This window comes from Pseudophryne corroboree, chromosome 3 (genome assembly GCF_028390025.1).
Source record: "Pseudophryne corroboree isolate aPseCor3 chromosome 3, aPseCor3.hap2, whole genome shotgun sequence".
In the NCBI taxonomy this organism is placed as follows: domain Eukaryota; kingdom Metazoa; phylum Chordata; class Amphibia; order Anura; family Myobatrachidae; genus Pseudophryne; species Pseudophryne corroboree.
This window is the reverse complement of record NC_086446.1, coordinates 795,615,505-795,629,404: the sequence shown is the minus strand read 5'-3', so window position 1 is coordinate 795,629,404 and position 13,900 is coordinate 795,615,505. Positions and strand designations below refer to the sequence as shown.

The 13,900-nt window shown below is 47.1% G+C and overlaps 1 protein-coding gene across 3 annotated transcripts in view; it reads left to right on the top strand.

The window, feature by feature from the left end:
• The window catches only part of CFAP58 (cilia and flagella associated protein 58), a 321,538-nt gene that overhangs the window by 68,367 nt on the left and 239,271 nt on the right, over positions 1-13,900 (top strand). For all 3 annotated transcript variants that reach the window (XM_063962655.1, XM_063962656.1, XM_063962657.1), the window contains one exon: positions 8,022-8,178. In XM_063962655.1, coding sequence (XP_063818725.1) covers positions 8,022-8,178 — 157 coding nt within the window. The remainder of the gene's footprint in view (positions 1-8,021; positions 8,179-13,900) is intronic.

The following is a 13,900-nucleotide window of genomic DNA, read 5'->3' as shown; positions in this document are numbered from 1 at the left end:
CTACTTTGGGTACTACTGCTTAGTTTGCTATCTATGAGGACACCTAAGTCCTTTTCCAGTACAGAATCCCCTAATTTTACCCCATTTAGTAGGTAGGTGTAATTTTTGTTCTTGTTACCACAGTGCATTACCTTACACTTGTCTGTATTGAAGCGCATTCTCCATTTCGCTGCCCAAGCTTCTAATTTAACTAAGTCGTTCTGAACTGACTCAGCATCCCCCTCCGCATTTATAACTTTACACAATTTGGTATCATCTGCAAAAATTGACACCATGCTCTCTAGACCTTCTGTTAGGTCGTTAATGAAAATATTGAACAATAGCGGTCCTAATACTGAGCCTTGTGGCACACCACTTAGCACTTCAGTCTAATTTGAAAAAGATCCATTAACCACAACGCGCTGCTCCCTATTAGCTAACCAATTTTTGATCCAAGTGCATATTGTGCTTCCTAGCCCTGTTTCTTGTAGCTTGTAGATAAGTTTCATGTGGGGTACAGTGTCGAATGCTTTGGCAAAATCTAAAAAGATTACATCCACCTCTTTACCCTGATCTAGGTTTGCGCTTACTGTTTCATAAAAGCCAAGTAAGTTGGTTTGACAGGATCTGTCCTTCATAAACCCATGTTGATTCCTTTTAATGACCTTATTGACTTCAAGGAACTTCTGAATACTATCTCTTAGAATACCTTCCAATACTTTCTCCACTATAGCTGTAAGACTAAGTGGTCTATAATTAGCTGGTTCAGCTTTACTTCCCTTTTTGAATATAGGCACTACTTCTGCTATACGCCAGTCTTTGGGAATCATACCTAATATTTCTGAATCCTTAAAGATCAAAAATAGCGGTTTTGCAAGTTCAGAGTGAAGCTCCATTAGAACCCTTGGGTGAATACCATCGGGACCTGGTGACTTATTAATCTTTATATGTTTTAATCGGTCACAGACTACTTCCTCGCTTAAATAAGTACCTATCAGTGGGATATTCTCATTATTGAGATTATGTGTTAGTCCCTGAATTGGGTCCTCTCTAGTAAATACTGTTGAAAAAAACTCATTTAGTGTGTCCGCTATGTCATTATCATTTTTGCTTAAGACTCCCAACTTGTCTTTTAGAGGGCCTATACTCTCCTTCTTTAATCTCTTGCTATTAATGTATTTAAAGAATGTTTTGGGATTCGCTTTGCTTTCCTTTGCTACTAGTTTTTCAGTTTCTACTTTAGCCGCTCTTATTTCCTTTTTGCTTATTTTGTTACATTCCTTATAGTGCTGAAATTACTCTGCTTGCCCGTCAGATTTGTATTTTTTAAATGCTCGCCTTTTCTTGCCCATAAGTTCCTTTATCTTTTTGTTAAGCCACATCGGTTTATGATTTTTATTCCTTTTTTTTTTGCTGCTCGTAGGAATAAATTTGAGAGTATTTTTAGCTAGCAGGAATTTTAGTACCTCCCATTTCTCCGTAGTATTTTTTCCTAAAAACAAACCTTCCCATTCAATATCCCTGAAAAATACCCTCATCTTTTCAAAATTCGCTTTGCTAAAGTTTAGAGTCCTAGTTGTGCCAGTATAGGGCTGTTTATGAAAACTGATATTGAATGTGACCATATTGTGGTCGCTGTTTCCTATGGGTTCCCCTACTATAATACCTGATACCAAATCCCCATTGTTTGTTAATACCAGGTCTAAGATTGCATTGTACCTAGTTGGTTCCTCAATTAGTTGAACTAAGTAGTTATCATTGAAGGATAATGCGGACTAGTTACACACGTTGCAGTCTTACCTGTGCGCCACTGACTACCTGCTCATTTTGGCGTGAAAGCCCCTCAGCATTTCCGTGCTGCACACCCTTTCTATGATGAATAGTGAAATTGAATTGTTGGAGCACCTGGCTCCATCTTAGGAGTTTGCCATTATCTCCGGAAACTCTGTTCAACCAAACGAGTGGATTGTTGTCCGTGATTATGGTGAAGTCTCGTCCATATAGATATGGCTGAAGCTTTTGTAGTGACCATACAATGGCTAAACATTCCTTTTCAATGGTGGCATAAGCCACTTCCCAGGGAAGTAGTTTCTTGCTTAGGAAAAAGACAGGATGTTCTTCCCCCTGTTCATTGACCTGAGTACAGCACCTAAACCGTAGTTAGAGGCATCAGTCTGTACAATGAACCTCCTTTTAAAATCTGGGGCCTGCAGCACAGGTGACTGGGCTACTGCGGATTTTAAAGCTACAAAGTCCTTCTCACAGTCCTCTGTCCAGTTAACCACCTGGGGCAATTTATTTTTCGTCAAATCTGTCAGAGGTTTGGCTAATGTGCTGTAGTGTGGCACAAATTTTCGATAGTACTCTGCAGTTCCTAAAAAGGACATAACCTGCTTTTTAGTCTGAGGGGTAGGCCAGGCAGCAATAGCACCTACTTTTTCTGGTTCTGGACGGAGGATACCACCCCCTACGCGGGGCCCTAGATATTGCACCTCTCTCATGCCAAGTCGGCATTTCTTTGGTTTAATTGTCAAACCTGCCCCAATGATTCGGCCTAATACACTCTCCAGGTGAACCAGGCGTTCCTCCCTGGTCTGGCTGAACACTGCAATGCCATCCAGATAGGCAACTGCATGTCCCTCTCGGCCTTCCAGCAGGTCATTAACCAGGCGCTGAAAAGACGCAGGGGCATTCTTCATCCCAAAGGGCATGACCAGAAACTCGAGCAGCCTAAATGGGGTGATAAATGCGGACTGCTCACGGGCCTCAGATGACAATGGGATCTGCCAATACCCCCTACTGAGATCCATGATGGTGATGTATTGTGCCTGCACAAGCTGATCAAGCAATTCACCTATCCTGGGCGTGGGATAGGCATCACATACAGTCGCATCATTTAACCTCTTATAGTCTACACAGAACCTGGTACCACCACACTTCTTTGGGACCAGTACCACTGGGGCAGCCCAAGAACTGTGAGACTTCTGTATAACACTCAGACATAACATATGATCAATCTAGTTTTTCAATGCTTCCAGCACTTCTAGGGAAGCACGATATGCTGTCTGTCTGATGGGGAGTCTGATCACCTGTGTTCACACTATGGGAAACCAAGCCTGTCTTCCCAGGGTTCCCTGTGACGTAGGACTGATAAAGCTGTAGAGTGTCAGATAGCTGTTTCAGCTGCACTTCTGTCAATTCTTTACCATAGTGAGCCTAGGCCAGTGACCCACCTTCCTTTGCAGCAGATGCTAAATCCATTAAGGGGTCAGGCTCCTGCTCACCCTCAGGCAAGCTACACATGTACCTCTGTCGTGATACTGTTTAAGTATATTGATGTGGTACACCTTCTGCCTCTCTCTTCCCTTATCCAATTCCACTAGATAATTTACATCATTCAGGTGCTACAGTATGGTGTAGGGGCCCTCCCAGGCAGCCAGTAACTTGTTCTGCCACATAGGGATAAGAACCAGGACCTTTTGGCACTCCTCAAGTATGCGTTCTCTAGAGCTGCGGTCATAGCAAAGTTTCTGTCTTGTCTGTGCAGCCTTCAGGATGCTCTGTGCCATTCCCGTGAGGGACTGCATTTTCTCCCTGAATTGCATGGCGTAGTGCACTACTGATGTTTCACGGGTGTTCAACTTTCCTTCCCATTGTTCCCTGACTAAGTCTAAGGGTCCTCACACTTGCCTTGCATAGAGGAGTTCGAAGGGCAAAAATCCCATGGATTCTTGCAGCGCCTCGTGATACGCAAACAGGAGGTGCGGCAGGAACCTCTCCCAATCTCTCCCCTGGGACTCCACGAAGGTCCTCAACATTTGTTTCAGGGTCCCATTAAATCTCTCAACCAGTCCATTTGTCTGCGGGCGGTAAGTCGTCTCAATGAGGTGATTCACCTGCAGTGATTCACCTGTTTACAGAGGCTCTGCATTAGATCTGACATAAACTGGGTACCTTGGTCAGTTAACAACTCTTGCGGGAACCCTACCCTGGAAAAGATGGATATGAGGGCATCAGCAACCTTATCTGCCCGGATGGATGACAGAGCCCCTGCTTTCGGATACTGGGTAGCATAATCCACTATTGTCAATATGTACTTCTTCCCAGAGCTGCTGGGAATAGCTAGGGCCCTATGATGTCTACAGCAGCCCGTTTAAAAGGCACTGAGATAACTGGTGAGATCAGGGGGGCCTTCCCCACATCCCCAGATTTCCCAACTAACTGGCAGGCATGACAGGAGCGACAGTAATCACGTAAGTCATTCCCCATGTAGTGCCAAAAATAATTGTGTGCCAAACGAGCTTGGGGTTTGCGCTTACCCATGTGTCCTGCAAGGGAATCTCCTAGGCAACTTTAAGCAGCGCTTCCCTATACCTTCGGGGTACAACCAGCTGCTTACTAGGACCCCCATCTGAATCCTCACCGTGGCCATTTCCCTCTCGCTACAAAAGTCAATTTTCCATAAAAATTTGATCTGACCCCCCCTTCCACGCCTGCCTGATTGAGCCTCTCCCTGACAGAAGCTAGCCTAGGCTCAGTGCGCTGCTCAGCTTTGAAAGAATCACTTCTCATTAGCTGATCAGGGTGAGGGAACAACGTTTGTGTGTCACTGCCCCTTAGACTAGTCTCTGTGCTAGCAGATTGTACAGGAGGGGAATCACCTTCTGGTGAAACAGGACCCCAGCGGGCAGAGCTCCTGGTTGTGACAGCTAATACATTGCTACATACAGTATTTGACTCAACCCCTGATATTGGTACATTTGCAATATTATCTGGTAATGATACATCACACAACTCTTCATTAGGACATGCATTGTGACCCACTTCTGTCTGACCCGTACCTTCCTTGTGGAAATACAAAGGGTTATTATCTCGCACACAAACATTGTCATCACTTTGCAAATCACAAACATTTGTACTCATGTGTCAGCAGGGGTTACCTGGGGAAAAGCAGGTTTAGATTGTACCATTGCATCCTTAACAACATCACTCTCAGTTATATATGCAGTGTGCATCTTTCCCAAATCAGTCCCCAACAGTACGGTAGCAGGTAAATTGTCCGGCACCCCAACGTCCGGAATGTCTCTCTCAACTCCCCAGTCCAGGTACACCCGAGCTATATGCACATCTAGGTTCAGCCCGTCCACTCCCCTTACAGCAATAGTCTTTCCTGGAATAATGCCCTCGGGGTCCACTAGGGCTGGATGCACCAGTGTCAGGTCTGCCCCAGATTCCAGTAACCCAAGTGTTAATCGCGTTCCTACTGTAACTGCTTGCAGGTTACCTCTGGGCCGATCTGGGAGTCCTTCCACACACAGGACAGCGGGCACATGTTTCCCTGCTGGGCCTTCCACAGGAGACTTCTTCTTTTTGGGGCAAGTAAAATGATGTGCCCCACTTCACCACAGTTAAAACACCTGCGGCCAATTAACAAAACAGGTTCCCCCCCTCCCCAACAGACGTAGAGGCCGCTGGTTTAGTTGGAAAAGACAGCGGGGGTGATCCTGCGGATCTCCATTCTCTCCACCCGTCTTGCCTTGGCACTCCCTAGTTCTTCTTTGCCACAGAAGTTATGATGCTGGTGTATTGGTCTACTAGGGTGGCAGCCTCTTCAGATGACTTGGGGTTCCGATCCAGGACCCACTTTTTGACCTCAGCTGGGTAGAGTGCGATGAACTGCTCCTAGAGTATGAGATCTTTCAGTTTATCATAATCCTTCACTTGCAAGCCCTCAACCCATTGATGCAACAGGGTTGACAATTGCGCTAACAGTCCTGCATAGGTATCAGAGGGACTGCGCTTTGAGTCGCTGAACTTCTGTCTGTAAGCCTCAGGGGGGTGATGTTGGAACGCTTTAACAAGGCTTTCTTAATTGCAGTATAATCACCATCCAGCTCCTGGGGAAGGTCTGCAAATGCTTCCAATGCTTCTCCCCTCAGCCCAGGGGTTAAATAGCTTGCCCATTGACTGGAGTCCAGTGCAAACTGCCGAAGAAAGTATCCAGGTCACCATCTTTCTCCAACACCGGAAATTGATCATGCCGGGGCTTTTTCCTACCCGGGTCAGGAACAGCACTCTGGCCTCTGAGCCTCGCCAGCTCCAGCTGGTACTCACGTTTGGCTTTGCGCTCTGCAGCCTCAGCCTCTCGTTCGGCTTTGCGCTCTGCTGCCTCTCGGTACTGCTGTATCAGCTGTAGAGGTGACACATCATCGGTATCCCTCATATATTTGAGGGCAGTTTGCAAACATTGATCCAAGGCAATATCATCACTGGAACTAGTAGAGGGATCCGACATCCGCTTAGCAATGGTACCAGTATCTGTTGTAATATCCAAGGACAGAGGATTTTCCCCAACAGCATTTGTCTCAGTCTGATCCCTTTCCACATCCTGCCTCTGGTCGGCTTCTTGGAGTGCTTGGACCAGCTAATCCTTGGTCTTTTTGGTGCTGGCAATCCCTCTGTCCTCACACAGGTCAACAAGGACATCCTTCCTCATTTGCTTATACTCAGACATCTAGGACCTCACTTTTTACCAAATAAACAGATAGAAAAAAAAATGAGAGATGGGGAGAAGAACAGAAATTGCCTTTCACAGTGATTATAAAGCTCTGAGTTCTGGTTCTGGCGAAGTGGGTTTTCCCCTCAAGTTATTATTCCCAAATTCGCTTAAGTTTTTAAAGAAAACAATTACCAATCCCACCGCTGCCAGGCACTTTGTCACGACCACCGGCCGATTCTCCAGATACGCCAATCCAAGAATCGCCGTCCGAGACTACTGGATTACTTTAAACCCGAAACTGCCACCAGCAAGAAGATTTTAGCGACTAAACGCAAGGCCGTCGTTACTTCGACCTACCCACACAATTATTAATACGTCACAAAATAATAGCATGGACCATGACGCCTTGGGCATAAGAACACAAAACCAAAACTAAAAATTAGGTGTTTAATTTCAAGAATATCTTCAGAGCTTTGAGATACAAAAAAGAGTTACAAAGATTATGAGAAATATTTAAAAGTACACACTGGTTAGGATACAATTTAAAATAAAACAAAATGGAGGATAATTTCAGAAACCTAACTTACTCAACAGCAGGTAGGCCTTCTGTGTGGAGGGATTTCACAATGTAATAGATATGGTGCATTCCCAGCTCCTGTCTGCTTCCCTCAGAAATGAACAACACAGTGTGGGTGAGAGGGGCAGATATAACCCCCTCACAGCTGCGGCCCCCGCCTTTTCCTTAACTCTCCCAATGCTGTGTACCTGGGCAGTGAGAAACCATATTTCCTTTGGGTTTTACTTTTAAACAGCTGTCTTCTTAAGTTTCAGGAGGTCCGCTTTCTTAACCTGGCCTGGCTTTTCTGCAATTTCTCTTCTAACTATAGTTTATAGCTTCTTAGATAAGGACCATAAACTAACCTCTTACTCCCCACTATACAGATGGAGCCACGCTCGGCGTCTCCGTCTCTGACTGGGAGTGCGCGCCCGTGATGGAGACGTGCCCCATTCACTCGAATGGAGAAAGTCTCCATCCGTGCGGCCAGACAGAGACGCTCTGAATGGGAGCGTCTCTGTGAACTCCCGGCGTGAATAGGCGGACGGATCACCTAGTCACGCCGGAAGTGCTCGTATGCGATGGAGCCGCCTCAGATTAGTGCGGCTCCATCTGTACATCAAGTGTACTTTTCCCCCATATCTGTGTAGCTATGAGTTCACCTAGAGGACAGGCTGGCTTCCATGTTTCACATCATACATTACTTTATACATTTAGACATTACATACAGGTCTTATATTGCTGGATGGAAGTAAATGTCCCATTTTGCCACAGATGATAACATTAATTATTCCTTAGAAGTAAAATAAGTCATTTCTCTATTCCACCTGAAGACTTCCTCCCTAGACGTAAGGCTAGTTGGCCTCCTCAGTAGCTGCAGAGCTGTGTATCTGACTTGTACATATGTCTCTGCAGTTCCCGATACGACATACTGATATCTCCATGTGACACCTATGTAAATGTTTATATATCTCTTTTTCCTATCAGCTTAAATGATTTACTGAACATCAAAGAGGAACTGTCCAAAGAGAGAGACCAGCTGCTATCCGAGGTGGTAAAGCTGCGCGAGAGCCTGATGCATGTAACCAGGCAGCAGCAGGAGGCCGAGAGGCTGAAAGAGGAGGCCGAGCAGAACATGGTGCAGGTGAGGCTCAGGGACCACGAGCGAGGGAATACTTATGAAAGAGTCCGAGCAGAACATGGTGCAGGTGAGGCTCAGGGACCCCGAGCGAGAGAATACTTATGAAAGAGGAGGCCGAGCAGAACATGGTGCAGGTGAGGCTCAGGGACCACGAGCAAGGGAATACTTATGAAAGAGTCCGAGCAGAACATGGTGCAGGTGAGGCTCAGGGACCCCGAGCGAGGGAATACTTATGACAGAGGAGTCCGAGCAGAACATGGTGCAGATGAGGTTCAGGGACCACGAGCGAGGGAATACTTATGGCCAACTTGCATTCAACTCAGTGTGAAGCCCAATAAGCGCTGTCCTTTTCTCCAAAAAATTTAAGTATATTTCTAGCGTAGTGATCATTTCTCTAACGTCCTAGTGGATGCTGGGGACTCCGTCAGGACCATGGGGAATAGCGGCTCCGCAGGAGACAGGGCACAAAAAGTAAGCTTTTAGGATCACATGGTGTGTACTGGCTCCTCCCCCTATGACCCTCCTCCAAGCCTCAGTTAGGTTTTTGTGCCCGTCCGAGCAGGGTGCAATCTAGGTGGCTCTCTTAAAGAGTTGCTTAGAAAAAGTTTTTAGGTTCTTTATTTTCAGTGAGTCCTGCTGGCAACAGGCTCACTGCATCGAGGGACTTAGGGGAGAGAAGTGAACTCACCTGCGTGCAGGATGGATTGGTTTCTTAGGCTACTGGACACCATTAGCTCCAGAGGGAGTCGGAACACAGGTCTCGCCCTGGGGTTCGTCCCGGAGCCGCGCCGCCGACCCCCCTTGCAGATGCTGAAGATTGAAGAGGTCCGGAACCAGGCGGCAGAAGACTTTCAGTCTTCATCAGGTAGCGCACAGCACTGCAGCTGTGCGCCATTGTTGTCAGCACACTTCACACAGCGGTCACGGAGGGTGCAGGGCGCGGGGGGGGGCGCCCTGGGCAGCAATGTATAATACCTGTATGGCGAAAAATACATCACATATAGCCCTTGAGGCTATATGGATGTATTTAACCCCTGCCAGATATCACAGACTCCGGAGAAGAAGCCCACCGAAAAGGGGGCGGGGCCTATTCTCCTCAGCACACAGCGCCATTTTCCCTCACAGAAATGCTGGTGGGAAGGCTCCCATGCTCTCCCCTGCACTGCACTACAGAAACAGGGTTAAAACAGAGAGGGGGGGCACTGATTTGGCGATATGAATATATATTAAAATGCTATAAGGGAGGAACACTTATATAAAGGTTGTCCCTGTATAATTATAGCGTTTTGGTGTGTGCTGGCAAACTCTCCCTCTGTCTCCCCAAAGGGCTAGTGGGTCCTGTCCTCTATCAGAGCATTCCCTATGTGTGTGCTGTATGTCGGTATGTGTGTGTCGACATGTATGAGGAAAATGTTGGTGAGGAGGCGGAGCAAATTGCCTGTAATGGTGATGTCACTCTCTAGGGAGTAGACACTGGAATGGATGGCTTATTTATGGAATTACGTGATAATGTCAACACGCTGCAAGCCGGTTGACGACATGAGACGGCCGGCGAACAAATTAGTACCTGTCCAGGCGTCTCAAACACCGTCAGGGGCTGTAAAACGCCCATTTACCTCAGTCGGTCGACACAGACCCAGACACGGACACTGATTTCAGTGTCGACGGTGAAGAAACAAACGTATTTTCCTTTAGGGCCACACGTTAAGGGCAATGAAGGAGGTGTTACATATTTCTGATACTACAAGTACCACAAAAAAGGGTATTATGTGGGATGTGAAAAAACTACCTGTAGTTTTTCCTGAATCAGATAAATTAAATGAAGTGTGTGATGATGCGTGGGTTTCCCCCGATAGAAAATTATTGGCGGTATACCCTTTCCCGCCAGAAGTTAGGGCGTGTTGGGAAACACCCCTTAGGGTGGATAAGGCGCTCACATGCTTATCAGAACAAGTGGCGGTACCATCTACAGATAGGGCCGTACTTAAGGAGCCAGCTGATAGGAGGCTGGAAAATATCCTAAAAAGTATACACACACATGCTGGTGTTATACTGCGACCAGCGATCGCCTCAGCCTGGATGTGCAGAGCTGAGGTGGCTTGGTCGGATTCCCTGACTAAAAATATTGATACCCTTGACAGGGACAGTATTTTATTGACTATAGAGCATTTAAAGGATGCATTTCTATATATGCGAGATGCGCAGAGGGATATTTGCACTCTGGCATCAAGAGTAAATGCGATGTCCATATCTGCAAGAAGATGTTTATGGACACGACAGTGGTCAGGTGATGCAGATTCCAAACGGCACAAAGATGTATTGCCGTATAAAGGGGAGGAATTATTTGGGGTCGGTCCATGGGACCTGGTGGCCACGGCAACTGCTGGAAAATCCACCGTTTTTTACCCTAAGTCACATCTCTGCAGAAAAAGACACCGTCTTTTCAGCCTCAGTCCTTTCGTCCCTATAAGAGTCATATCTGCCCAGGGATAGAGGAAAGGGAAGAAGACTGCAGCAGGCAGCCCATTCCCAGGAACAGAAGCCCTCCACCGCTTCTACCAAGTTCTCAGCATGACGCTGGGACCGTACAGGACCCCTGGATCCTACAAGTAGTATCCAAGGGGTACAGATTGGAATGTCGAGACGTTTCCCCCTCGCAGGTTCCTGTAGTCTGCTGTACCAATGTCTCCCTCCGACAGGGAGGCAGTATTGAAAACAATTCACAAGCTGTATTCCCAGCAGGTGATAATCAAAGTACCCCTCCTACAACAAGGAAAGGGGTATTATTCCACACTATATGGTGGTACTGAAGCCAGAAGGCTAGGTGAGACCTATTCTAAATCTGAAATATTTTAACACTTAAAAAGGTTCAAATCCAGATGCAGTCACTCAGAGCAGTGATAGCGAACCGGGAAGAAGGGGACTATATGGTGTCCCGGGACATCAGGGATGCTTACCTCCATGTCCCAAAATTTGCCTTTCTCACCAAGGGTACCTCAGGTTCGTGGTACAGAACTGTCACTATCAGTTTCAGACGATGCCGTTGGATTGTCCAAGGCACTCCGGGTCCTTACCAAGGTAATGACCGAAATGAGGATTCGTCTTCAAAGAAAATGGACGACCTCCTGATAAGAACAAGGTCCAGAGAACAGTTGGAGGTCGGAGTAGCACTATCTCAAGTAGTTCTACGACAGCACGGGTGGATTCTAAATATTCCAAAACCGCAGTTGTTCCGACGACACGTCTGCTGGTCCTAGGGATGATTCTGGACACAGTCCAGAAAAAGGTGTTTCTCCCAGAGGAGAAAGCCAGGGAGTTATCCGAGCTAATCGGGATCCTCCTAAATACAGGAAAAGTGTCAGTGCATCATTGCACAAGAGTCCTGGTAAAAATGGTGGCTTATTACGAAGCGATTCCATTCGGCAGATTTCACGCAAGAACTCTTCAGTGGGATCTGCTGGACAAATGGTCCGGATCGCATCTTCAGATGCATCAGCGGATAACCCTATATCCAAGGACAAGGGTGTCTCTCCTGTGGTGATTACAGAGTGCTCATCTTCTAGAGGGCCGCAGATTCGGCATTCAGGATTGGATGCTGGTGACCACGGAGGCCAGCCTGAGAGGCTGGGGAGCAGTCACACAGGGAAAAAATTTCCAGGGAGTGTGATCAAGTCTGGAGAATTCTCTCCACATAAATATACTGGAGCTAAGAGCAAATTTATAATGCTCTAAGCTTAGCAAGACCTCTGCTTCAAGGTCAGCCGGTATTGATCCAGTGGGATAACATCACGGCAGTCGCCCACGTAAACAGAAAGGGCGGCACAAGAAGCAGGAGGGCAGTGGCAAAACTGCAAGGATTTTTCGCTAGGCGGAAAATCATGTGATAGCACTGTCAGCAGTGTTCATTCCGGGAGTGGACGACTGGGAAGCAGACTTCCTCAGCAGGCACGACCTCCACCCGGGAGAGTGGGAACTTCATCGGGAAGTTTTCCGCATGATTGTGAACCGTTGGGAAAGACCAAAGGTGGACATGATGGCGTCCCGCCCGAACAAAAAAACGGGACAGGTATTGCGCCAGGTCACGAGACCTTCAGGCGATAGCTGTGGACGTCCTGGTAACACCGTGGGTGTAACAGTCGGTGTATGTGTTCCCTCCTCTGCTTCTCATAACCAAGGTATTGAGAATTATAAGACGTAGAGGAGTAAGAACTATACTCGTGGCTCCGGATTGGCCAAGAGGGACTTGGTACCCGGAACTTCAAGAGATGCTCACAGAGGATTAATGGCCTCGGGAGCTAAGAAGGGACTTGCTTCAGCAAGTACCATGTCTGTTCCAAGACTTACCGCGGCTGCGTTTGACGGCATGGCGGTTGAACGCCGGATCCTAAGGGAAAAGGCATTTCGGAAGAGGTCATACCTACCCTGGTCAAAGCCAGGAAGGAGGTGACCGCACAACGTTATCACCACATGTGGTGAAAATATGTTGCGTGGGTGAGGCCAGGAAGGCCCACGAAGAAATTTCAACTAGGTCGATTTCTGCACTTCCTGCAAACAGGAGTGTCTATGAGCCTCAAATTGGGGTCCATTAAGGTTCAAGTTTCGGCCCTGTAGATTTTCTTCCAGAAAGAATGGCTTCGGTTCCTGAAGTCCAGACGTTGTCAAGGGAGTATTGCATATACAGCCCCTTTTGTGCCTCCAGTGGCACCGGGGGATCTCAAAGTAGTGTTGGGATTCCTCAAAATCATATTGGTTTGAACCGCTCAAATCTGTGGATTTGAAATATCTCACATGGAAAGTGACCATGCTGTTGGCCCTGGCCTCGGCCAGGCGATTGTCAGAATTGCCGGCTTTGTCTTACAAAAGCCCATATTTAATTTTCCATTCGGACAGGGCAGAACTGCGGACTTGTCCCCAGTTTCTTCCTAAGGTGGTGTCAGCGTTTCACCTGAAACAACCTATGGTGGTGCCTGCGGCTACTAGGGACTTGGAGGACTCCAAGTTGCTAGACATTGTCAGGGCCCTGAAAATATATATATATATATGTATATATATATATATAATTCCAGGACGGCTGGAGTCAGAAAGTCTGACTTGCTGTTTATATTGTATGCACCCAAAAAGCTGGGTGCTCCTGCTTCTAAGCAGACTATTGCTCGTTGGATTTGTAGTACAATTCAGCTTGCACATTCTGTGGCAGGCCTGCCACAGCCAAAATCTGTAAATGCCCATTCCACAAGGAAGGTGGGCTCATCTTGGGCGGCTGCCCGAGGGGTCTCGGCTTTACAACTTTGCCGAGCAGCTACGTGGTCAGGGGGGAACACGTTTGTAAAATTCTACAAATTTGATACCCTGGCTGAAGAGGACCTGGAGTTTCTCTCATTCGGTGCTGCAGAGTCATCCGCACTCTCCCGCCCGTTTGGGAGCTTTGGTATAATCCCCATGGTCCTGACGGAGTCCCCAGCATCCACTAGGACGTTAGAGAAAATAAGATTTTACTTACCGATAAATCTATTTCTCGTAGTCCGTAGTGGATGCTGGGCGCCCATCCCAAGTGCGGATTGTCTGCATTACTTGTACATAATTATTGTTACAAAAATCGGGTTGTTATTGTTGTGGGCCATCTTTTCAGAGGCTCCTTCGTTGTTATCATACTGTTAACTGGGTTCAAATCACAGGTTGTACGGTGTGATTGGTGTGGCTGGTATGAGTCTTACCCGGGATTCAA